The 27,312-nt window shown below is 36.6% G+C and overlaps 1 protein-coding gene across 7 annotated transcripts in view; it reads left to right on the top strand.

Moving 5' to 3' along the window:
* Positions 1-27,312, top strand: part of LOC134493401 (BEN domain-containing protein 5-like) — a 552,314-nt gene that overhangs the window by 517,261 nt on the left and 7,741 nt on the right. Inside the window, exons 1-5 of one of the 7 annotated variants that reach the window (XM_063297903.1) lie at positions 3,178-3,241; positions 11,804-11,955; positions 12,127-12,260; positions 18,552-18,927; positions 26,624-26,772. In XM_063297903.1, coding sequence (XP_063153973.1) covers positions 12,156-12,260; positions 18,552-18,927; positions 26,624-26,772 — 630 coding nt within the window. In that variant the 5' untranslated portion in view covers positions 3,178-3,241; positions 11,804-11,955; positions 12,127-12,155. Of the gene's footprint in view, positions 1-2,895; positions 3,242-11,803; positions 11,956-12,123; positions 12,261-13,789; positions 13,918-15,192; positions 15,277-18,551; positions 18,928-26,623; positions 26,773-27,312 lie in introns of those variants that run through there. The other 6 variants (XM_063297902.1, XM_063297905.1, XM_063297909.1 and 3 more) reach the window with 6 other exon arrangements.

Below are 27,312 nucleotides of genomic sequence, written 5' to 3'. Positions count from 1 at the left end.
TTAGCCGTAACAGAAATTCTCTAGCTTTGCTGAAAATTATACATTTATAGCCTCTGTACCCCTTAATACTTACCAAAACTGTAGGAATGCCTTAATAGTTCTCTGAAAGTCTAGAAAATATGCTGAATACACACACACACAGAGAGACACACACACATACACAAACAGAGCCTTGTGTGGCGCAGAGTGGTAGGTGACAGTATTGCAACTGAAACTCTTCCCACAACCCAAGTTTGATACCAGTAGAAGCTGGATTCTCAGGTAGCTGGCTCAGGTCAACTCAACCTTCCATCCTTGGAATGAAGGTGGTCAGTAAAATGAGCACCCAGCTTGCTGGGGAAGGTGACTGGGGAAGGCAATGGCAAACCACCCTGCTATAGTCTGCCAAGAAAATGTTGCAAAAGCGGCATCCCTCCAAAGGGTCAGACATTCACCTTTCATATACTTTATATATATATACACACACACACCAATTTCAGTAGTCTTTTATTGTTTTATTTAAACATTATTCACTCAGGGCTCTATTATTCAATTCTGGCCTAAAGTATGTATTTCAGACTGTCAGCAAATTAGAATGAATGATTAGAATGCATAGCCAGTGAGATAATATCACATTTCACAGATCTAGTTCACAAACTGTAATAAGTATTCATTTCATATTTGTCTGGGCTTATACAACATGCTAAATGAAAATTAATCAAACCACACTACTGATTTAGAGTAATGTGTGAACCCAATTGCAGGAGTAAGGATTACTGATGAGCCTATATACTCAAAACCACAGGATTATATCTGACTTTCCCATGTAGAATACTTAACTGGAACTTAGGAGGTGGGATGGTAAGCACATCAGGTCAACAGGAAAATTGGATCAAATGGTCTAGTCAATTAAATCTCAGGAAGTTAGATTTAGTTCCAGGCCGTCTTCTTTGGGATTAAGGTAATTCCCCATATCATATGAACTACTTACCTGAGGATTAATTGTCCCTTTCAACATCTATAATCAGCATGAATTCCTGAAGGATCTGCAAAAACAGCTACTAAATCAGTCATAACTCTTACTGCTGGTAGGTGCATCCACAGGGTAGTCAACAGCGTAAAAATGGTGGGTATGACCAGATTGATGGAAGCGCTCCCCTTTTCGATGCACGTGATACATGCAAAGCATGTAAAGAAGGAGCAGGGCTTCAATTGCCCGGTCCCATCATTGTGATGCTATTGACCTCCTCCCTGCATATGCCCAACAGTTGGATTGGGGTTCCTGGGTTCATACTGCACAGCCTTTGAATCATGATTAACCCAAGGACTTTGGGGTTAGTATTAACCCTCTCCTGACAAAAACTGACAACTTCTGGGTTCACACAATACAGTGGGCTTTTGAAAGTCATGAATTCAGCCCAAGAATATTGATTAGAAAGGTCTTTGGTGTGATCTAGATGCATCATCTTATGTTTTTCAAGCATAGCAGTCTTTGGTCTAGTAAGGCTGTCCAGAAAGCAGTTTTTAGCTCTGCTTATGCTGTATACTAAACTACAAACTAGCCAGCATACATTAGTATGTTCTGCAAATTCAGCTTGTGTGTCATGTGACCCAATATAATTGCACCAAATAAAGCATAGTTCAGTTAACCATGAGTAAGTATGCTATGCAAATGAAGCACTATTGTTTTTTTCAGTGAAATTGTCATGAACTGTCAATGTTCTTTACTGGGCCAAGTGAGCCTTTTCTGAGAGATGATTTGTGGGCTCACAAGGAAAAAAATATGCACTCCAGATTTGGATCACCCAGAGAAAGTTGGGTGTCTTTGCCAGGGTATTAACAATCATGGCCACTATCTCATTTTTTTCTGAACTCAACCAGCTTTGCTATATGGCAGTGGGATGACAGCAGAAGGCTGCTATAGTGACAGAGAAGACCAGCTGCTGCCTCTCCTTCTTGGGCCCAATTGTCTGGGTGAAAGGAGATGGCTGCTACTTGCAAAAGCAGCATCTAGTTTGTCTACCTGCTTGCTTTCACTAGGTAGCCAAAATTTGCAAGAGTCCAGTTTTCCTTGTATTACTGGATGGCCCTCCTGGATCCAATGTTCTTTGCTGAGGGTAGAGGACAAGAGAAACCCATTCTTGGGGATTTTCAGGGCTATTCACTCTGGGCCCACACTTCCTTGCCACCTGCCCAGAGGCAAGTCTGTCAGGTGGCTTGTTTCCTGTCGTCCCCAGAGCTCACAAGCCGCCTCCACCTCCTTTTCTCCTCCTCCTGTTATTTGCACACTCTTGCCATCCAACCTGCAGGGCTAAATGCTCTCCAGTGCATCGCCCAAAGGAGGCATTATTATGGCTCTCTTCGCAGAAACAGCTGTCTGCTTCCCTTCGCCTGGGGAATGGCGGTGAAGATTCTGCGAGAGACCTTCCCCAATTCACTGTCCAGTCCTCCCTGTCGCAATTCCCGAAATAGGATGGTGTGGCAGAGAGGACTGGATTCGGCGGGCTCTACCCACGCCAGCCTACCCAGACGAGGGGGAGAAAGGCCCTTTCAGCAACTGGAGGCATGGAAGAGCAGCCGCTGCACCGGTCTGCAGACCGCCTTCTCTCGCTCTCTTTTGCTGAGAAAGATTGGGCCTGGTACGGAGAAGGCGGCAGCGGCAGCAATGAGCTCCAAAGCCACGTTCCCGAAAGTAAATTCTCCCCCCGCCTGCCCAAGAGAGAGGGCCGCCGCCGCCACTTCTGGCAGCACTAAGCGGGATTTCTCGCCCGCGTCGGGCAATTCTGGGAGCTGCACGCCAGACTGAGGCTCGCTTCGCTCGGCGCTCGACTGCTTGCGGGAAGCCCGAATCCCGGCTGCCTTGGGAAGAGAAGCCTCTGCCGCCCAGACTAGCTCAGCCGAGCGCCGAGCCAGGCTTCCAGGAACAATAACAGAAGAGCCGGGGTTGCGGGAGCAGAGACGGGCGGGCCCCCTTCTCTTACCCCGCCGCTAGCCTGCTCGCCCGTGAGCCTCCCTTTCCCCGCGTCGCGGCCCCGCTCCATGATGTATGCCTTCGTGCGGTTCCTGGAGGACAACGTGTGTTATGCGTTGCCCGTGTCGTGCGTGCAGGACTTCAGCCCCAAATCCCGGCTCGACTTCGACAACCAGAAGGTTTACACCGTCTACCGCAGCCCGGCCCACGACCCCGAAGACGGCGACGAGAGCCCCGGCGAGTGGGGAGAGCGGCCGCCGCTGCACAAGGCCCAGATCCTGGCGCTGGCAGGTGAGGCACCGAGGGATGCGGGGTCGGGCGGCGGGCGGAGGGAGGGAGGCGATCTGGAGGCCAGACCAGTTAAAACCTCCCAGCTCTTTGGAGGACCCGGGCGGGGTGGGAAGATTTTTTTTCCCCTCTGCGAAAGCAAGGAAGGAAGGAAGGGGCCTGCGGCTGGAGCCCCGCTTCTTGCGCCACGATGGGGCCTGCTCGCCTTTGGAGTGGCTGCTGCTGCTGCTGGTTCCGCTGCTACTGAGGGAGGGGTTTCTGGTATCCCCAGGAGGGAGCAGCAGGCGGGGGTGGCCTGATGTTGCAGAGGCCTAGATGGGGGTGGGCCGGGATTCTCACAGTGCCCCCATCCCTCTCCCTTAGGGATAGGCTTGTTCCATCGTAAGAGAATACTGGGAGTAGCTATTCGGCATTTTCCCCGTTCTCTCGGTGCTGCGGATGCTGGAGTAGGGAAGGGGCGATGGGTGGTGCAAGTAGAAATGGCTGTAAGGGAGGACGTGACCACTGGGCTGACGGGGGGGGCGCTGAATGCTGGCGTGGGGTTATTTCAAAGACTGTAAAACGTGGGAGATTTATGAAAAAGAAGGAGTCATCTGGGTAAGAAGTAGAAAATCTTTAGCTCTATGGAATTCCTAGGAAGGACTTGGTTAACTTGGGTGTGTGGTGTGGGTGATCTTTATAGGAAGAACAAGATGGTCATTGGCAGAATTAAGTTAGGGTGAGACGTGGCTGCCATAAAAAAATGGGGGGCATTGAGCACAAGAAAAACCCTGCTTGGAGCAGTCCAAAGTTCTAGTCTTTTATTCCCGTTATGAGGAACCAAATGTTTCCAGGAAACCATTAAGCAGGTCATGAAAGTAACAGTCTCTGCAGTATGACCTTATATAATTGTTATTTAAAGACATACTCCATCTTAACATTAATGCCTACATTGCTGTCATAGCTGATCTGTGAATATAATTCTCTTTCAAAATCATCTAAGCCATTGTTCACCACCATTGTTCATAATTTTGGAAATGAACATTCCTAAAGTAAATATATAAAGAAATACTCCCTCCCCTTTGTTTGCCTGTCCTGAATGGGCTTTCAGATTACACTCAGTGATTGTAATTTTAAGTACTACAAGAAAAGGCAAAAGTACTTTTCTATTTTCTTATAAATATTGATGATGAGCTCTGTTCTTAACATATACCAACCATTTTTTTATGAGAATGCTGCATACTGAAAATACTGGGTGTCTACTGGCAGAAAAGTACTGTTTACAGTTAGACACTGAAAAAAAGAGAAGGTAGTAAGCAAGCTTCAATGGCAAGTATTTATCCTTGATCTGAAATAAATATGATCATAACTGCAGCATTAGTTTTGATAACTTTAACAAAGTTACAGTAAATAAATGTATTAGCTATCATTGCAAAATAGAATTCACCTGATGAAACAAATGTTTTTGTCTTCACGAGATTCCAGAATATATTATAAATTAATAATGCAACCTTGTGCATGTTTATTCAAAAGGAAGGCCCAGCCCCACAAATATACATATAGGGTTGTTACCTAAGTCTCTAACAGCACATACAATATAAACTTCTCAGAAATAGAGTATGTATTTATGCATATAATCACAACCCTTCCTCCCCAGATACATATATTAAATAATCATTGCTCAGTGATGACTGTGTTTTGCATGTAGAATGTCTGAGATTCAATCTCCAGCAACTTTAGGAAGGGCTGGAAATATTCCTCCCTGGAAGCCTGGAGATATGCTGCCAATCATCTCAACAATACTGAATTAGGTAGATCCATATCTATGTTCCCCTACTTTTACACAGGATAAGTGGGTTTGATCTCAAACCCTATAGTTCTGACAGCTAGAATATATGAAAATAATTAAATATACCATGGAAATCAGAATAAACCAGCCTTATAGTCTGAGTTAGTACTTAGACTTAACCCTAGTTTATGTTATAGTATATTACTCCATCACCACAAGTTATGAACTATGCCTCTAAGCATATGTAAAGCATCTTTTATTGTTGATGGGCTTATGGTGTCATCGCATTTCTGCAGACTGGGTAGATCTATCAAGATGTTCCATCTCCTAACTTGTCTTGATCCCAATGGATTCCAGAAATAATTGAGTCAAATTGTGTTGATAAACCAAGTCCTCTTTATCAAGGGTTGAATCGTATTATGGACCTATACGTTATATCAGAGATTGTCTAAGATAACCCTGTTCATACACTGAGAATTGCTAATGATGCTTTTGTTGTTCTCTTGCTTGTGTAGTTAGAAGGGTGTTGACTGGAAAATGTGTGTGGCATTACTCTGTGTAATACTTTCCTGAGGGCTCCTATGTCAGGTGAATACTTGCAAATTTTTGATGCTAGATAAAAAGGGGTTGCTTTATTTGCCCTTGCAAATAGCTTAACTTGTGGCTTGAATCTGAAATCAATTAAAACAGTAAGGCTTAAGTTATCTGCAACTAAGGCCTTATTTTTTTAAGGACACTTAGCCAACTAATGACAAGGAATACTAATTTGAAGTAAATATGGTTTGGAGGGAGTGTATGTGATCATAATTCTGTGATAGATAAATGAGGATAATATTTAATCTTCTATTTAGCATACTTCTAAAAATGTAATGTGGGAATGAGGAAAAACTTGGTGATATGGTGTCACATTCATTGTAGAATTAGAATTAGCTTCACTTCATTGCTAAGAAATGTGTTAAATGGCTTCAAGCATCCACTTATAAACTGTGCACATATGCAGCATGTTTTATTGCATTAAATATCCATGGCCTTTTAACTTACGAGCTGTTCAAAGCTTTAGTATGATTCAAATATTTGGAAAGACTTTCTAAAAGCTAGTTTCATTACTTTAAAATGTAATTATAAATCTGATAAAAATCAAAAAGTTCAACCTTCTCTTATATTTTAATATATTTTATATTTTACACTTAACCATGTGTTCTAGTTCTTAATATAAAGTTCAATAGAAAATGTTTCTTGTACAGATGATATATGTCTTGAACTAACTTTCTAATGGAATGGATTGATACTAATCAGGAATAGATGCAGTATAAATTCTTGAAAATTATCTTGAGTGAATTTAAGGTTAGCCATGTTCACTTGAGCTAAAATACAGGGATTGATCTATGATAAATGTTGTGATTAAACACCCAATACTCTATATTACTTTATACAGGTGTTGATTAGGGCCATTCTGAGATGACTTAAAGCACCCTCCAAACCTATTGCTTAGAGTAGTCTTTCTCAACATTTTGACCCTGGAGGAGCCCTTGAAATATTTTTCAGGCCTCGGGGAACCCCTGCACATTCAGGCTCAAATATAGGCCACAAGTTAGAAAATGATATTCATTACACGTGTAGGTCTGTATATATGCGTTAACAGTGTTCTTAAACTGAAAATAAAAAATAAAACTTCTTTAATACAGAGCCTCGTGTGGTGCAGAGTGGTAGGCAGCAGTATTGCAACTAAAACTCTCCCCACAACTTCAGTTTGATCCCAGCGGAAGCTGGATTCTCTCTCGGGTAACCGGCTCAGGTCGACTCAGCCTTCCATCCTTCCAAGGTCGGTAAAATGAGCACCCAGCTTGCTGGGGAAGGGGACGACTGGGGAAGGCGACAACTGGGGAAGGCAATGGCAAACCACCCCGCTACAGTCTGCCAAGAAAACGTCATGAAAGTGGCATCCCCCCAAAGGGTCAGACATGACTCGGTGCTTGCACAGGGGACCTTTCACCTTTCACACCTCTTTATTGTGAAGTTGCCCTAATTTGAATTTTTTTAAAAAATAAATTGTGATCTCCCAGGGAACCCCTAGTGACCTCTCACAAAACACTAGGGTTCCATGGAACCCTGGTTGAGAAACCCTGGCTTAGAGCATCAAAGCATATTTCTTTGAGCATATTTCTCAAGACTCATATTGCAGCTTCAAGGCTGTTTCCCAGTCTTCTGTGTTTATACTAAAATTTTAAAAAGGGACTTTGAAGTGGCTGTGCCAAGCTTTTAAAAGATGCAGCCACTGATACATTCCAAGTATTTTCTTTCAGAACGACAAACATCCCTTGTCATACAGTATATTCATGAGCAGATTTCTATAAATTTGAATAAGTAGTTACCCAGAATTTGTGATTGCCGTTGGCGGATCATCGTTCTTACTATGCTATCAAAATGTTAAAATACTAACATTCTTCATTGTGAAGAATGAAAGTCAGAGTAGTGTAATGGTTAAGGCATTGGATTAAAACTGGAGAGATGAACTTTGTGTCTCCCTCAGCTATGGAAACTCAGTGGGTGAGTTTGGGTCATCTCTCTGAGGCTACCCTGCTAAAGAGATTGTTGCTGTGAGGATTAAGTAAGGGAGTTCCTATATAAACTTTCTTGGAAAAAAGGCAGGATGTAAGTCTAACAAATAAATAAGTGGAAAACTAAACAATTGAGCCTTGTTCAGCAATGAAATAAATGGTGGGTTTCAAATTCTTTAAAGCCCAGTAGGCTGTTATTTTCCCTTACTTTATCCTCTTTTTTTTCTGATAGCATGTTCCCATATATGCTTTGGTACAGTTTGTTTAAAGTAGGTGTTGAGGGAAATCAGTCAGTTAACAATATAATTGGAACACACTTGTTTCCCCAATGTATAAATGTTTTTCTTTCATCATTGTAAAGCAGTCAGAATATATTAATAAAACTCTAATTTGCATAGCTTTATAAATACTAATTTAAAGTATTAAGTTAATGTACCATTCAGTCTTCTGTTGTATTTCTCAAACTCAGTTTCCTGCCATTAATTCCTGATTTATTACTTGAAAGGATCCTTTGTATTTCCTTCCCCAAACTATTTTTTAAAAAAATAATTTGTAGAAGTTGAGGTTCACTAATCATTACTGTTTCTTGCTGAATTATTTAAAAATGCCAACGTTTTCTTGAAATCTTATTTTTCCCTTTCATAAGTATAAGGTTTATAGTACTCTTAGAATTAAGTTCAAGATCTCAGTTTTGGTTCTAGTGTAGAGGTTCTGGGATTGAGTTTTTCACACAATCAAGTAGCTTATAGGTTGCCACCATATGAATATGTTTCCCAGGGAAGCAGAAGCTGTTGGTGGAACAATTTCCCTGTCCTGCTAGTACAGTTTTGTATGTTCTGCAAACATGCTTTAATAGGTTGAGGAACCCTCTGAAGTAGATTCGGAGGCATGCACAAGGCTATAGGAGGAGCAAAGACAGTCAGAAATCCACTTTAATAGTATGCATTACTCCATCTTTTTTTGTGATTCCACCTCCATATAAATATATCTGGTAAAGGAATCTAAACTTGTATGAAATATAGTTTTGCTTCCTTTTATCAAATTGGATTCAATCTGTTTGATAACAGACGGAGAAATAAAATGAAATAGTGACACTCAGAACAAAAACAACCCCATAATTACAGTGCAGAAGCATTATATACTTTAAAAATTCCAGGGTAAATCCTTCCTTTTCAAACTAAAGATGGGAATCTTTGACTCTAGATGCTGGTGAACAGCAGGATGTTCTAAGTTCCAACAGTTCAGGCTAGGATGTTCAATAATGAGAAATACTGTGGTACAAATACAATTCATCTATAGAAAGCTACAGGTTCTTCACTCCTGCTTCAAGGAATTGATTCCTGGTTTCTTATGTAAACAGCAGATTATTTTTTAAAAAAAACTGAGGCAGAAAGTAGAAGGTCTTCCTGTTGTTCTAATATTTGCATTTGAAACTGTATTAAGCAGAATCTTCTTACAAGGCCAAAGGAAAATCAACAAGACCTGTAATTAATAGTACAAGTCTAGTTGGAATAGTCATCTTAATTATATCTGATTGCCATTACATTTGTAGCAAATGTCAACTGAGATATTTCCACTTGAAGTGATATATGTTTATCTCTCTCCATGAACTGCTTCTGAAATAAATACCTTTTCCAAAAGAGTTTTTTTTTTCTGTGCAACAAGTATATCTTTGTGAAGGGGCTGTTAAACTTGCAATATAGAACATAGAATGTATACTAATATTTACCAATCATGCTTACCTTTATGAGTGTTAGAAGAAGAACATAAGCCCTATTCCACACAGCCTGTCTTCTACTAAAAATATCTATAAAGAACTCTGAAGTACTTCCATGTGGATACTGCTAGTATATACCTATTCTAATTTTCCAGAAGCAGAAGCTTTCAGCACACTCACAAATAAGTAATAGTGACAGTATAGAGTAATGGGTAAATCAGTTTAAAGAGGAACATAGTCTCCATTAGGAAAAAAAAAGTTACGTGGATTAATTAAATCCTTTCTCCCCCCTTTTGGTCAAGGATAGAAATGTATCTCTCAGATAGTAACATTGCATTTTCAGACCAGAATAAAAAATATTGACACACAAAAGAAACCAGAACAGTCTAAAATGTACCACTGTATTTAATTACAGGTGATTGTAATAAATACAGTGCATGTGAAGTAAATAGTATGGAATAAAATTGAAGGTTCATTTTATTCATGATTACTTACAATCAATTACAATTGTTCTAGAAATCAGGATTAGTAGAACAATAAATATAAAATCCCTTAAAGAAAACTTGAACCAAAAAAAATGCAAATAAAATTGTCTTAGCTATCTTGCAGAAAGTTCTTGAAGAAATACAACTAAGCAAGCATCAGTACAGGTACAATGATAGATTTTCGTGATAGATTTTGCCAAAGTTCGAGTACTTTCTGAATCTAGGAGAATTTCATTTCTTATTGATTGATGTGTGGGTAGTAAAAGACAAGAAGCTTCCTTAATGCACAATAAGTTTAGGGAAATCAGGATACACTTGATGAATATAATTGTGTCCATAAACCAGTCTAAAAAGAGATTCACACATCAGGTTCTTTGAGCCACCTCCATTGAACATCTTCCCAAAGTAGGGTGTAAATGGCCATGATTTGTCGATCCCTTTCCGCACCCTTACATTTCCTGAACAACCCTATTTTCAAGTTCTGTATACTTTTTGAGAAGTAGTTCATTTTTCCTTACAAGAAAGAAAAAAAAGCCATGTTAAATATTTTCTTTATTTCGTGATTGTTGAAAATTCCATGTGGAAAGGAATGTCAGCTCTGAGATAATTTCCAGATCTTGTAGGGTCAAATTTTGAAACTAGTTGTAATAAGAAAATACAAATTGAAACTTGCAACTGGTAGTTGTAGTATAGCACAGTAATATACAAGAATTCAGTCACACTATTCCTCCTTATTTTGGTGAATGTGAATTCCCAGTTCTATTTGGATTATTTTACAGTCTCCCATGAGGCTTTTGTGCATTGGTAGTAAATTTGGATTGTGACATTCATGGAACTAGATGGATCAATGTATTTATTCTAGTGGTATTTAATATTTTTCAAAGTATACTAAAGCAAAGCAATTCTCAATTCATTATTATAAATTGCACTGGATTTTTAAATATAGGCATGCATCTTTGGAGTAGCAGAGCCTGTCACTCAGCAATACTTCAGAATTAGCCACACTTAAAAAGTTCCTAAAAGATTAACTGATACCCAATGAATATGATTTCTTGCCCTCTAGAATATAGATAATCTGAGATATTTTGAGCTGCAAGAGCATGTCAAAATGTATTCAAGTAACTCCAAAGGATACATTTTGTCTCAGAAAGCAGGTACACTTTCCCCAGCTTTCCTCTTAGCCAACATGTGAAGGGGAAAAAGAAAATCTTGTGCTCAAATAGGAGGGCAAGTAATGTTTGTATTATCTATTGACATCCCAAAACATTTATCTTTAGCCAGAAAGTTACTTACTTTTAATGTCTGGAACAACATACTGTCTTACTGCTCCTGTTGTATCTCTCAGTTCAATTGTGATCAGCTTTGCTAATTTAACTTCTATAGAAGCCTTCCTGATGGTTGTCCCCTCACTATTGGGGTTTGATTTTGACTGGCTTTTTTGGCAAAAAGAGTAGCTACATTTAATTTAGTGACTCTGTGTTGGGGAGTTAACAATGACTGCTATTTAATATTTGTGGACTTCTGAAAGTCCTTTTTATTCATGATTACTTGGAATAACTCATTAAAATTCAATGAGAACCTCACAACAAACAAAAATATAAATACTTAATATAGGTACATTACCTAAATAACAATATGTTGCATGGCACTGAAGAAATTCTAATAACCGAAATATGTTGACATAATTTCTGGCTGAAAGAACTGTACATCCTTTCTCTCTACATTTGCTACAATCTTGATAGCTACTGCTGCTGTATTAGCAGCAGAGGGTTTGTAGGGACGGAGGCGTCTCTCTTCCTTCTTCCCGGCTTTGGAGTAGGGGAACTATTAATGACAGGTTTATAAGGGTCAGAATTTCTGAGAAATGTATTTTCCTGACATTTGCAGAAAAAAATAAAATCCCAGACTCCAAATATCCCTGAATTTGGGGAACCTGCTATAATGGTGTTTGAAAGAGCAGGAAATGAGAAAAAGTGGGAGCCATCACAAAATGCATATTTTTAGAATGAGAAATATTCTGTCTCCCTCCATTTTTAGATCTCAAAATCCTGTGAATTAGGTTGCACTGAAGGAAAATGCATAACTGGTCCAATATCATCCACAAAATGTATGGTTAAGTTTGGATTTCAGCTATGTTCTTAATCTTTGGAAGCCCTGATTTTTTTAGAAGATATTCTTCAAATTCCTAGGTAAGGGCTGCAGTATATCTATTTTTTAAAATTTCTGGAGCAGTTGAGTTTCACTGCACATGGAAGATAGTCAAGCATGGGAACTTTTTAAATGGTCTGGCTTCAGTCATACAGTATTTGAATAATCAGTTTGATGAATGTGAAAAAAAATATTTTTATGTAAATTTGCAGAAGATAAAACAGACCTTGAAAACAGTGTGATGCAGAAGAAAATTAAAATCCCCAAGCTCTCTCTCAATCACCTAGAAGAAACAGGGGAGATTACAGATTATGGGGATGAAGATATGGAACTTAGACACTGTAAGGTATTGAAGCCCTGTTTGTTGGTTTGTTCTTTCTTTTTTTCTAATTTTGGATGTGCTTTATTCTACAGCAAATCCATTTCAGAATGTCAGGGATTCTTTCATTCTTTGGCATACAGAAATGCAGATTGCAATTTTATGCACTTTTAATGGAAAATAAGTCCCATAAAATACAATGGGACTTACTTGCAAAAATACATTGAAATATTGGATTAAAATTGGAGTGTTGTGAATACTGTACAACCAAGAGTCCTGAATTGTTTCAGTGTCTACTTTTTTCCTTTTTATTCTTATGAAATTATTTTTGTTTGATTAAATACCTTTATTTTGTCCAAGAGGGTTTTTGGACAAACCCTCTTTATTTGTTTTTCAAATAAAGGTTAATTAATGGGTTGGTGAAATTGACTTATTGGGACTTATTTTTAAAACAGGTGTAATTTTTTAAAGAAACAATGACTTGTTTTTATAGTAGCTTGTGCAACAAGATTTCTTGTAGTGATGTCATTTCATTTTCAGGAGTAAATATTTTTATAGTGGACAAGCATTTTCTGAAGATAACATGGACAGGATTTTTTTTTACACTTATCTATATAGAACAATTTGAGAACATTACATATGTCTTTAACTTACATCTTTACTTGAACTCTGTGAATTCAGAAGTGTAACCAAGTGACTAAAACAGTAGCCTTGTATCAGAGAACAGTTTAGTTCTCCATGAACATAAAATGTTAAAAGATTCAGGCAGACCTGGGGCACACAACGATTGTATAGAATTTGAGTCTCAGGCTAAGTTCTCTATCATTGGTTGGAATAACAAGCTACCTCACACAGTTAAAGAAGTACATTATAAATGGTGTGTGTCTGTGTATGAAAATTATATAGATGATTGAATAATAATAGTTTGTTCAGAGGGATATTAACTTTACCATCTGGGAACTTTCTTTAAAGTAGATTTAATAGCCATATTCACGAGCTTGAGGAAAACATCCCTGCAAAATATCTTCTAGTTTTTTTTATTAGCGTATATTTAAAGTTGTGTATCTATGGCAGGGGTTCTCAGACTCTGCAGTGCTGCGACTCCCTAAATGATAAATGCATGTGACCCCTATATGAATAAAAATAACGATTTCGTTCAGTTAAGTTTAGGGCAGGAAATACATGTATTTACATGTACTTAGTTTCAATAATGTGTATATCACAGGAGTTCTGAGACTTTTCAATACTTCAGCTGCCTGATGCAGACAAAGTAGAGGCAAAGCCCAGAATGAGATTACGAGTGTTCCTGTTTGAGCCTCCCCAAAGCTGCTTAGGATCCCCTTGGGGAATCCCAACCCATAGTTTGAGAAACCCTACTTTTTCCATCCATTTTGTGTAAAATTGTATAGCTATAGCATTCACACTTTTTGTCTAATGTGAGGATGAGAATGCTCAACGATACTGCAAGGAACTCCATATGAAATTATCTTTTAAGCACCATACAAAAAAGATGTAGCCAGTATAAAATGTGTATAACATATGATTTTTCCCCCCAGGTTTTGCTTATGTGATAAAATTGTGGAGAGCAAAGTTTTGGTTCATCAGTTACATATTACACATCAAAGCTTTCCTAATTTAGCCTGCTATCGGGCACTGTGCAATATTCAGCCATGTTTCTATTGAGGTAAGTGAGGTTACTGAGGAGAGAAATGTTAGCTGTCTAATCAGTACTAGAACTTGGTGTTCCTTGAATATGTGTGCCCCATCATAATTCCATTGAGGTTGGATGGGAAGTAAGTATCCGCACATCTACAGTACTTACATGGAAAATTATGGCTGCTTGTATCTTCATAGGGAACATAGAGTTACTAGCTTAATGGCAACATTATACAGAAACAGCATATGTAAAGCTAGTAATACAAAAATAGCATTAATTGGAGATGTTTGGGTTAAATTTAATTTTTTAATGTTTATTTCTATTTTTAAGAAAAAAGAACCTGCACACCCTTGAAAAAGCTACTTGGTGACTATCACTGTATTCAGTCATTTTTAATTTCTGGTTAAATACTAGATTGACATGTTAGACCTTTAAAATATATGTATAATGTATATTATAAATTATTTCATATAAGATATTTAGTAGATTTATTAAGTTTTTAATTTTGTTTTCAGCAATCACTAGATTTTTTTCACCCAAATTTGAAATATTCTGCATTTTCATCAGAATTTTTGTTTTGTTTTGTTCTCACATTTTCAGAATCAAATTGTTAATACGGTCATAGTCTATCATAAGTGGGGGTTACAGAGCACTCTTAACATGGCGAACTAGGTGCTCATTAAGTCTAGTCTATAGCACAGGTCATCATCCAACAAATTTTGAGTGCTGCTGTGTAGAACCTGGCAACATTGTTTTGGCAGGGTTGGTATCAAAGCAGCAGGGAGATGTAGAATTGGCCTGTGAGCCTTGGGTATATATACAGTAACTCACATTTTCTGCATATATACTAGCCTCTGCAGTTCAATCTAGTGAAGCCTCAGTAATAGTTTATTTACTTTTTCTGTATACAGATGCTACACATTCAACTTTTCTTTTAAATGCTAATAATATTCAACAGAAGGATTTTCACTTTGTTAATATCTATCTAATAGATATTAGATTTGTTAATATCTAATAGCCATGCCATTTTATTTTTCAAGGTATGTGTTAATGACATTTAAAACACAAAACAAACAAATGAGAATGGTGCTAGATGAGAGCAACCTTTGTGAATATATTTGTGAATATATTCCTGATCAGCTACATAATGGATAGCTTTTCTCTTTTTTAGTACTAGTCTATATTTTGTTGTCATAGGGTGAAAACCAAATTATAATCCAAATTTTGCTACTGGATTTGTCTAAAAAGTGGAATTTCTTTTTTATTAAGTAGTTTGTCAAGAGCAGGGATTTCTCATTGCTGAGAATATCATGCACTGAAGTAAAAGGTCAGCATAGGCAGAATTGAACCAGAAACTTCTCAGCAGTCCTGCAGTTCATTCATTGGGTAAGCCTAAGAAGTTGGTGCATGTTACTATAACTTATATTTTTAAAACAAATATCCTTTCCTCAGTTACGACAAAATTATTTTTATTATCCAAATTATTAACTTTGTTGTATATTATTACTGATTCATCATTTGTACAATTATAAAAAATTTATCGTATTTATGGTTGAGTTACTGTTTTACTTTATGCATGTCTTTTCATTTCATTACTATCCTTTGTCTAGATTCACTCTACATGATATAGAAAACTTTTCAGTTTCATGGGGGAGAAATAACTGTTTCCAGCTCCAATTGAGCAGATTTCCCTTGAAGCAAAGAAGCTTACATTTCTTCTGTACCCCATGTCCCTTCATAAATGTTCTTTAAAGCATTCCTCAGCTGTCCAGGACTGCTTTGCATAGTCTGAAGAGGTGGAAAATGGTCCTCCAGTAGTATCCAATCTAATGGCAGATAGACCCCTTTAAATACAATCTTCTATCAACGTAATTTTGCAAAAAAGAAAACTTTGTATTGGGCATGACTAATGTCAATTGATGTCAATCTTCTGCAGAATACCACATACGGAACAATATCCATACATCAAAATTGTCATAGGCACATTGGACTATCTCTCAAAATTCATGTAATGACATGAAAGTGACAGAGTTCAAATTATTTATAATGTGCTAGCTATGTACATCTTTCTCCCACATAGTGTGTAAAAATATTATTTATTCTTGCCATCAGAAATAAAGTTAAATTTTAATAAATTGTGACTTTTTGAGGGTTTCTCAAACATTTAAAGGATTTTAATACTGGAGAAGGGTCAGCTGCTTCATATCAAAATTTACAGCTGATAGCATAATACTGAATAATGTCAAAGTCCAAAGTATTTCACTAAAAGCTTAGCTTGATCATCATGCTCCCCAAATGAAGGAACATCCTGTATTTTAATGATAAAAACTGTGCTGTTAAAACTGATTACTCCAATTTCTGGAAAACTATCAACAATGCAATATTTTTGTCTAGACAGGAAAAAGTGAAGAATTGTCTTTATCAAGGCAAGAAGAAATTCTTCTCAAAGAAAAGGATTGCTTTTAAATAAGTCTACATTGTGGTCTGTTAAGAGTGTTGGCAGAGAATGTCATTATGCAATGCAAAACAACTTACTGCTTTTATTTCAGTCAGATTGCTGGTTGTTTTCAGAGTTAGGCTTTTAATTGCTCAAAGAAGTGAGTGTCTCCTTTGGTACTTTTTTCTTCAGTAGATAGTAAATAACTGCATTTTGAGAAGTTTGGAATATTTTGAAATTCTCTGAAGTAATCAGTTTTGTGTTAAAGAATGGACAAAAATGTTAATTATGCATTTTTTCATTTCACAATGAATATGTTGACAAATTCTTTCCCTTTGTATATATTAGTTCTTCCACTTACTATTTAATATCATGTTATCATGGATATCTCTTCTTTTTAGAACAAAATGTACTGTGGAACTAGATTGACTCTATTCCAGACAAAATTTTGCATTGAATATTGCAGGCACCTTCAACTTGCCCATCTTCAACATATTCAAACGTGAATATTGCAGGTATCTTAGCATGCTTAGAACTCAGGCTTTTAATACTTAGTATAGTGTTGCAGGAATTCCCCAACTCATCTCATAATTAATTTTTTTCCTAAAGAATTCTCAGAAGAAAGAAAGCTTGGCAAAACTAAAGCATTATGGTTTCCTTATAGCCCTCCCCATCAGCTGCTCCCTCAACCCACTGTTCTAAAATAAGCTCAGCTTGATAAGGTTAATACGTTCAGTTCTCCAGACTGATGATATCTCTAGATATATATGTAATATAGAGATGTACAATGCAATAAGACAGTATTGAATATTGAATTGCCACTGTATTGAGATAAGCTTTATTCTTCATTTATCCACATGTTCTCAGTTTCCTTTAAACTAAAATAAACTTACACTGTAATGATACAACATGACTTATCTTTGCTACTTTTTACATATACTGGCTTCATATGTGCTGTTTCTCTATAATTATGGCCCTGAGGCAAATAACCGTGTTTTCAAATAAAGCATGTAGTTATTATTTTAAAACTAAGTATTGTAAGTATATATCCATTTAATTTCCTATCTATTTTGTATAATGTTTAACTGGGGCAATCTATATTTGCAAGGAGCCTCGAGTACTAGTACTGATAGGCAAAGGGGAGTAGGTAAATTTGACTTGGAAATATCTTTCTAGAGGTTTGGCTGATTATTGCACAGTAATAGATACCATGTTTCTTCTACTAATAATTTCCTTACATTGTGGAATTCTTAATTATTTTAAGCCTTGATGCCCTATTAATTAGGAAATCATTGTAAAAATTATCTTTACATAGCAAGGTATAAACATTGCTTTTAGGTACGTGTTTTTAAATGCATTCCATCAGTGTCTTCTCTGGGATATTATTAACACGTTTTGGAATTATTTGTCACCTAAATCTAGAGTTTCCAGATGACGAGGTGATACAACACAGTATTTAACCTTAAACATTTTTAATGATTAATGTTGAATGTACTCTACACAAATGGTACAAATTAAAAAAAAAAGTCAAGAGTGCTCAGAGTTCATGTAAACAGGCTCTTCCCTTTTCTCTTAAACCTGAAAGCTGCCTATGTGCATACTAGTTAACTGCACAATGATGTATGTCCTTTAATTTTAATTTAATTTTAAATTTTAAATTTTTATTGACTTTCTTCCTGCCAGTCCTGCCCCACATTTGACTGGGTTGGGAATTCATCTTAACTGCACTGAGAGAGACTCACAGTGCTGAGCCATAGTTTGTATAAGCGTTACGTCCTTCCAAGTCATAACCCGTGGTTATAGTCATGAATACTTCTGAGCCTCTTTGAAGCTCAGTGTGCTGTCTGAGCCATTCCTGCTTTCTCAAAATCCAAAAGAAGAGTGGCTTTGGGTAAAACAAATTTTAAAAATAGTACTTGGGAGTGGTAAATATATCAGTGCATTCCCACTTTTGGTACAGAAAAATATTGCTGATTTCCTGTCAGATGCATTTAACTCTGCATCTGTATGAGCATATAAACATATTTTTAAACACTTAGATGGTTATTTGTAATGAAAGTTACTTTTTCTGGTTATTGTTGTTTTTTAAAACTTGTTGGTCCGATATTAATTATATGTTCTTCCCTTGAGGATTGTAGTGCCCTCCTAATTTCATTAACTGTAGAAATCTGTAGATTGCTGTATGACACAGTGTATTAATACTGTGTTTTGTTGTAACATACAGAGACAAGATGGAAAGAAACAGAACGAAGGTACGCACAAAAGCATTGAAGCAGTTGTTGCGCGCCTTGAAAAACAAAATGGAATGAGTCTTAGTAGTAATTCCAGTCCTGAGGCAACATTTATGGAAACTTCAGACAGAATGAACAATATGGACGATGCTGTAGTTCCTCGAGTTCTTTATGAAGAGTTGCTGAGAAGCTATCAGCAACAGCAAGAAGAAATGAGGCACATTCAACAAGAACTTGAAAGAACAAGAAGGCAGCTTGTTCAACAAGCAAAAAAGTTAAAGGAGTATGGGACATTAGTGTTAGAAATGAAGGAGCTAAGAGATCTGAACAGACGGCTGCAGGATGTCCTGCTTCTCAGACTAGGCAGTGGTAAGTGCTTGTTTATGTGGGACCTGTTCAAAAGTTGTTTTAGCTCAAGGTGATTGAAATATTCACAAAGAAATCAAGCTGTTGGTAGCATCCAGAAAGTATTTTTATGACCGCAGTGAGTTTCTACTTACAGAATTTGGGTAGGAAAAATTCCCCCTCTTCATTATAAACCCTTAAAAGCTGCTCTAAGGATTGTAAAGATGAAGGAGAGCAGAGAGGGAAAAATCTTGTTGCACGAATAGGTATCTGTTTGCAGTGGATTGCATCCTATGTGTACTGTTTAAGCTACTATTTCCCATTTTGTAAATTTTAATACTCGTTTTACATTTGCATCTTTTAAAAAGGAATAACGGAAACCTGCATGCTGTACTTAATTTTGCCAAGGGCATGCACTGTATGTTCAGAGGTTACTACAACTGTGAAAAACATAGTTTGAATGTTTTTATAGATTTAATTATTCTTTATAGTACAGTTATAACTGTGAATCTTCATATTTCATAATAAATATAACAGTTATTTGATTATTTTTAATATATATTTAGAGTTAAGGATAATCTGTGACTAGCATAATACGTTACTAATATAACTTGACTAACAAGGAAGGTAAAGTCATTTATTTTTTCAAAAACATTTAGATTAAGTGTTTTATTCATTATGTGTGAATAATGTAACAGTTTTGAGCTTTTTAAGTTGTACTCATATGCTATTAATCTTAACAGCGAGTGCCTTTGAATAGAAGTAGAAAGTAGAAAAGACAAGTTCTATCACAATATCCTACTGGCAAATTTAATCTGTTGTTTCTATAGTATGGACAGTCACTTTGCATGAAGACTATTTCCTCTTACTTATCCTTACCTTCCTCCCATTTCTTTACTTTTCTGAATTAGAAAATGGTTCTTAAAGGTAAGGGAGAAAAAAGAAAAACAGGCCAAGGAAGCAGATTTTTATTTACCCCTTCTTCTTTACTTTATCTAGGCTGCAAAATGGTATGGAAGTGGAAATGGAAGAAAATAATGTATTTCTTTTTGTTCCCATTTGCTACTGACTTATTTGTCTTCCTGGGTGATAAATCTTTCAAAGGCAAGAAGTGGAATAAAAAAGAAAGAGGAGGGAACCTTGATCCAACCAGAGGGGAGGACACAGCACACAAAGAAGAACTCCCTTTTTTGTGGAATGCAGGAACAAAGGAAAGTGATTTCAATTGAGACATGCCACTGGTCTGTTGAGCCCAAAGCTGTCAACATTGAATAGTAATGGCTCTTAATGATCAGACCAGGACTTTTCCTAGATGATGCTAGGAACTTTGGTGTATCTCTCTGCCTTCCCCACAAGTACTATGTTCTTTCCTTCCCCTGTTACGAGGTTCAGAAGCAGATAATAGCATAAATCCTCTTTGTTCCTTAGCTTAAAAAGTCCAGTGGGAGGTGAAAATAGGTGAATATCTAAATGATATAATTCGAGAGTAAGCATCTGGGGAAAAGGGGAAGCTGAATGAACTAGCACCTGGAAGCCAGATTGCCGCTGCTGTTGGGCCAGTTGAGCAAAGAACTACTTATTTCTAAAGTTGGATTGAGAAACAACATTTCTAAACTAATTGATTGATTTTTTTTTCTAAGCCAATCCAATGGAACCTGGGATGGGGCCATTCATTTCATACTGCCTTCTAATAGAGCTTTAAACCTTGCACTTCCACATGCAATTTGTGAAGATTGCACATGTATATTCATATACCATCTTTTTCTATCAGTTATTGATGATTCAGATCTTACCTGTGTGACTTTGGGGTTATTTTTTCCTTTTTGAATACTGAGACAAATCTTTTTCTTAGCACCTGATTTTTTTCCCCACAGAGGAATATTATACAAATTACATGTCTGCTTTCCAAACATGATGGCATGTTGCATAATAGATGGATAATTAGATGGATAATCTCCTACTTCATTCTTTTTTAAACTTTAATTTGTCCCTTTGAAATATAGAGATTCTCTAGTATTGTGTGAAATAATATTTTTTCTATAACTTAAAACTTCTAATGCTGATCATCAGGCAAGTCTAGTTATAGTAAAATGAAAAGGTTAATTTTCTTTTGCTTCTTTGTTAGATATAAGAGGCACTATTAAAATTATTTTTTAAATGGTATCAAATCAGATACTTGCAGTTTGCTAAATCTCAAGTATGTTGTTGTATATGCAGTCATTTCAAACTGAACAGTAAGAGTGATTTCACATCCTTTAGCAAAAGGAATCTTGAAACCTAAATTGTTTTGTTGCTAAATCTCTTCATTCTGGTTTATTGTAGTATTGAATAGTCAATAGAATTGTGTTTTTACTACTCTCCCTATCTCTTTCAAAATCATACCATTGAGAAGTGAATATACTTAACTTGGGCTTTGCTGGTCTGTGACCGAATAAAGTTGATTGATTGATTGATTGATTGATTGATAATTTGGGCCATTTAATGTTAAGTGTTCCTAAGGTAAAACTAGCTACACATTTTTAGAAAGTACCATATGCTTGTGGATAAGTTGAGAATTTTAGATGCCCAAATACAGCCAAAAAATTGGCTTTGGCTTATCTGCAGATGAGCTTATACATGAGTATATGTGGTAGGTTTTTCCTTCAGCTTTTTAAAAGTGCCATATATCCTGTATATACTCACAGATACATTTTTTTAACCTCAAATTTTTATCCCAAATGCCATGAAAAATGGCCACCCACAGCTAAGCCAATTGTGAAAATTAAAAATATGAAAATTTCAAGGGTTGGCTTATCAGTATATGGGCTTATATGCAAATATATATGGTATGTACAGATTACCAGTGTGTGTGTAGTGTGAGATAGGAAGCTTAGATTGTAAGTTTGCATAGGCATTGCAATCTCCTTTACTCAGTCTCTTTGGTCCCATGCGTGTGCAATATAGATCATTCAAAGGGGTGGATGCATAGAAAACATTTCCATTGGGATTGCAGTCTAGTCTGGAAGCCATTTTTCATATTTCAGCTCTTACAGTAGCACTGAAAATTCTGTTGGGCTAGTAAAAACAGTTGGTGCTTCTATAGCTGAACTCAAGAAAAGCCCCTGAATAGCATAGTTGTGCCACTACTGGAAAGGCAGGGGTGGAGGAAGAAGGTTATGCTACATTGATACTGAACTGTAAAGAATTTTCAAGTTGTTTCCACATTTCACATTAACTGGACTGAGGATGGGAGGAAAGTATCAGGACAGTGTTCATCACTTTCTTGCTATAGGTTATTTATTTAAGAAATTTATAAAGCTACCAGCTGTACAGTGTTGCACTAGCTACAGCAGTGTAAAGCACAACAGGTAGAAAAGTTGTATTAGAATTAGGTAGAAAGACTGCATCATACTCTTATTATGTTCCATAGCTAATTCCATTGTGTCAGATATTATTACAGAAATACAGTACAGTAGCCAGTGATTCACCCCAAGTAGGGATTGTCACAAAAGCAGTTTCTGCTGTTCTGCCCCAATGCGAAATAGACTGCTGCAAAATAGGAATATCATCTTGCTACTGCTCCCTCTTGTGGTTTCATATTATACTTTTCATATTATGGGTATGGAATATTCTGCCCCCGGCAGTGAGACAGGCCCGTTCGCTCCTGGACTTCCGGAAGAACCTAAAAACCTGGTTCTGCTGCCTTGCTTGGGGTGGGAGGGGCACCAGTTCATCTTGGGGGTGGCTAGTATCATAGATTTCTCCCCAACAAACAAGATCTGTGCTGCTTGGATTTTATATTTTATATCTATTTTATATTTTATAGATCTATTTATATTGTAATTTATATGTTTTAATTGTGATTTTATTGTAAACTGCCCAGAGTCCCCTTTTCGGGAGAGATGGGTGGTGATAGAAATTTGAAAAATACATAAATATTTCCCATATGTACATATAGATGCATATATGTATACTATGTGTATGGATGCATATATCTCTGTATGCACCCACCTACACATTTACACAAGTGCGCACACAGAGATATTTATTTATTGGTTCAATATACCTAGCTGCCCATCTCACATACATGAACAGGTGGCTCACAGAGTTAAAACACAAAAAACTATACAAAAAATAACCAAAATCTACACCACCACTACCAGATCCCCATCCAAGATAGCAAAGCCAAGTCATAAGGCCCTTCCTAAAGGCCCGAAGGGTAGGTACCAATCTAAATTTCAGGGGAATTATCTTCCAAAGGGCAGGCACCATGGCAGAAAAGAATCTCTTCCTGGGTCTCATCAGATGAATTCCTTAGTAGACGGGATCCGTAACATACCTCTCCTGCCAGATCTGGTGAGATGGGTAGATGTGACAGTCCCTCAAATATACTTCAAATAATTCAAAATAATATAATTACTGTTACATAAATTAACATTCACACTAAACTATTAACCTAGGCTAAAATATTAACCTAAATTGTTTTGGGCATTGTTGAGAAGAATGTTTCAGTGTCAAAGATGGCATTTGATTCATACTATCTCTGTAGGATAGTATGAATCAAGTGGGGTGGGATACATTTTCACTTTATATATGACTGCATTTTAGTACACAATGTATACATGTTTTTTTTTTCTCCTGACTCTAACTCTTAGGTAAATGAGGCAGTTTAATAAGTAAATCAGAAAATGTTTTTCCATTAAAAAGGGAACCATGTTACTGCTGATTCAGTGATTACCATTTGTGATTAAGGAACACTCAAAGATTTGTCTAGCATCAGACCCCCCAAAATATGCCTTGGATTTTTATTTATTCTTCTGACATTTAATATCTTAAACTATTTCCTACCTTTTCCATTTATTTGGAACATAAATGGTCAGTTTTACCTGGTGCAGTCTTTGTCTTTTTAGTTATATATTGATAGTTGCTTTAATTGTTTCCAGTTGTTCGAACATCCTCTCGATATCCTACTTAATCCTTTTGATTTAACTGTGCTAGGCCCACTGGAAAGTTCCACCTTTGGGATCTCCTTTTTTCCAAGGGTTTAATCATACGTGTGATGCAAAATTATATAATCTATAATCACAGATACAATAATACAGGGAATATTTTATTTTTATTTATTTTACTTACTTATTTCCTATCCCACCTTTATTATTTTTGTAAATACCTCAAGGCGGCAAACATACCTAATACTCCTCCCTCCTCCTATTTTCCCCACAACAACCACCCTGTGAGGTGAGTTGGGATATTAATTGAGTACCATGAATGAAACTCTCAGAACTGATTAACCTGAGAGAAATAGCATTGTTGTGCAAGTTACAATACTTGTGTTCTAGTTTTTGGAGCCATGTTGCAAATTCCAGTGGATTAAAAAGTTAAGAGTTCCTACCTCTGTAACAGCTGCTGATTCCAGTGTACATAGGCTACTTTCTGTTCTCAGCATTTATTTATTAGCAGATATCCAGTTAAACCTCCAAATTTATGTAAAGCATTGTTCTGGGTTTCAGGGTGATGTGAAGGAGGCTATGCATAGGATAAGTCTATATATTAAGTACTGTATGTTCATATGCCTTTCCTCTGAATTGTGCTTAAAGATAAATATTCCTAAATTACATTGAAATCAATAGAATGTAGTGCCTATTGAAATTCACCATCTTGATCCTCTACAGTTTAGCTTATTGTTGACTTAAATACAGCATTTGAAAGTTATCTTACTGTATATACTGAAATTCCAGTCTGAGGGTTTTAAAATGGCAAAGGCTCTTCTTAAGGAAGGCAAAAAAAATAATGTTTATGAGTCCTGATAACTGCCTGTACCTAAAATACTGGAGGCAATATAATTCACAATACCAGCTCTGGAATCATAAGCAGAAGAATATTTCTTCACTAATGCCTTCCATGTGGGCTTCCTTTTCTTTAAGAAAGGGAAACGTTGATTCATGGTTCGAAGCTACACAGAACTACCACAAGGAGCAGGGTGCTTCCTATTCATTCTTCAGAGCAGAGTGTAATCCAGCTGGAAAGTAACATCAAGCCAGTCTGCTTCAGAAACACATACTAGAAAAGGGGAAGAAAAAGGGGGTCTTTCTGTAGGCATCTATTCAGTTGCTATGGAGCAAAGGATGCTGGATTAAATAGGTTTTTCATCTTATTAAATTAGCAGGGTTCTTTGGTTCTTTTGACATGAAAGAAATCTGGAAGTGCAGAACTATAAGGGAAATTTTATATTTCTTGTCTAATTCTAGTCCAGGAGTTTCACTACTGAAAATAATTAAACTTTTCACTGAAACAGGGGTTTTCCCTCATCTGCATTTGCTGTGTTAAGAGAACACATTTGTGTTGACTTTCAGAAAACTTCCATAACTGCACATTTTCTTTTTGCTTATCAAAGTGCAAAAACTACAGAGCAAGAAACTTTTAAAAGTAAGCATGAAGCATGGCAAATTAGGCAAGCAGCCCTAATTAACAAAAAGACAGTAAAAGGAATTGCATGTCTAATTTGAACACGCTGTGCTGTAAATGCAACTCTTAGTAGCTTCTGAAATAACTGTGAAGTTCAGCTGCCTAGAAAAGGCTTTGATTATTGAAATGTGAAATATCTTGAGCTTTAGAATAAAATGTATTATAACATCTTCGGTCAGACACTTCTAACTATTAGGACCTCATGTTTTTGCAGTGGTTCTCTGAATTATTATAGTAGCATTTATTAACCATAGTGTTTTAAAAAGATTTGTAATTCCATATGTACAAATAACTAAAATATCAACAAGCAGTAGAAGCTATCATTAAAGTTGCAGCTGAGATAATCTTTTCATTTTACAATTACATCAATTTTATTTGTCTTTTTGCCTGCATTATTTTTCATTGTGACAAGATGTATATGTAGTTGAAGGTAACATTCATGCATCAATACATCCTATCTATCTTTGGGATGGACAGTCTCTTTTCAGGTTTTACAATTATGGAATTGACTGCTATCCCAAACAGGAAAAGTTAATAATACCAGTGTGAACTCTGAGTGAATAGGAAGCAAGTTACTCTTGGGTAGGCCTATGCCAGTCAAATCATCAGTTTAGAGAAAAGGGTTTTGCACATGCAAAAAAGCTCATCAAAACATCTAAATAAATTGGAGGTATCCACAACTAAGTCAACAATTCAATTCAAAAATTTGATTCAGTTTGGAGATTCAATTGCCAATGAATTGAATCTTCAGTTTGAATATTTGTATACCTTTACTTATTAGGTAACCAGGTCCTAACCTTCCTTGACCACATGAAAATAGCTGATCTTGTCTTTGGACCTTGACAATTATTTCCAATTGTTGATTCTGTCGTTTTCATTTTAAAACAATTAACTAAAACGTTGATTACAGATGTAATATCTGTGTAGTAATATGTAATATGTCATAATACATCTATTCAGTAAGCACGAAAAAATACATCTAAAACAGCTACAACTGTGTAACTCAATTTCTGTTTAAGAACTTGCTTTGAATCTCACATTCCTTTTCATACACAATTCCTTAACACTTGTTCATATTTACGTTCCATCTTTTTGAAAATTTTACTAAAATATGATCCTTTATTTGTGAAAAAAGAAGTGGTATTTTACTGACTTTGGATTTTAAGTTAGATCAGAATCAATTTTAAGTTCTGTATGTGAAATGGACTATAGAATTAATGCATCCTACAGTAAATTAAAGCTTGGTGTATTTGCTCTTCTTTTTTAAATATTACAGGTCCTGCCCTAGAGCTTGAAAAGGTTACACCAGAATCCATTGAACCTGAGCCTGATGTACAGACAGCTTTCAGTGAGGAAGCAAACACTTCAACGTACTACCCAGCTGCTATTCCTGTAATGGACAAATACATTCTTGAGAATGGGAAGGTATTATTATTACCATTATATTCATTGCAAATGTTTATATTCTGCCTTTAAGGATAACTATCCTTACAGAAATACTTACCAGCAATATAAATAATATAAATAAATACTATTTAAAAAGAAAGTCATTTCTAAGATTCCTCTAAGGAGGAACAGAATTCCATCTGAGCAGGCATTTGAGGTGGTTGTGATCAGCCTTCTTTCCTCTCCTTTCAGGAATCCTTCCCACTTGTGCATTTGAGGGTAATTGGTGGGGATGGGATAAGGAAAAGGCAGGAATATTAACTGGGAAAGCTTCATTGCTGATTGTTGCCTGCCTTCCTCTCTATATTCATCAAGTAATGTGATGAATCTCATGAGAAGCATATAAACTCGAAAGAACTTTTATAAGTCCATGCTACAGGTAGTCCTCGACTTACGACCACAATAGGGTCCGGAAAATTCTTCATTAAGTGGTGCGGTTATTAAGCAAGGTTTCATATGACCATACCCACTTTCACCATAAGTGTGAGGACCAGTCGCAAGTCACTTTGTTCAGCACTA

The sequence above is a fragment of the Candoia aspera genome, chromosome 3 (assembly GCF_035149785.1).
Source record: "Candoia aspera isolate rCanAsp1 chromosome 3, rCanAsp1.hap2, whole genome shotgun sequence".
NCBI lineage: Eukaryota > Metazoa > Chordata > Lepidosauria > Squamata > Boidae > Candoia > Candoia aspera.
Note: the sequence above shows the minus strand (reverse complement) of the source record. Positions and strands in the feature narration are given on the sequence as shown.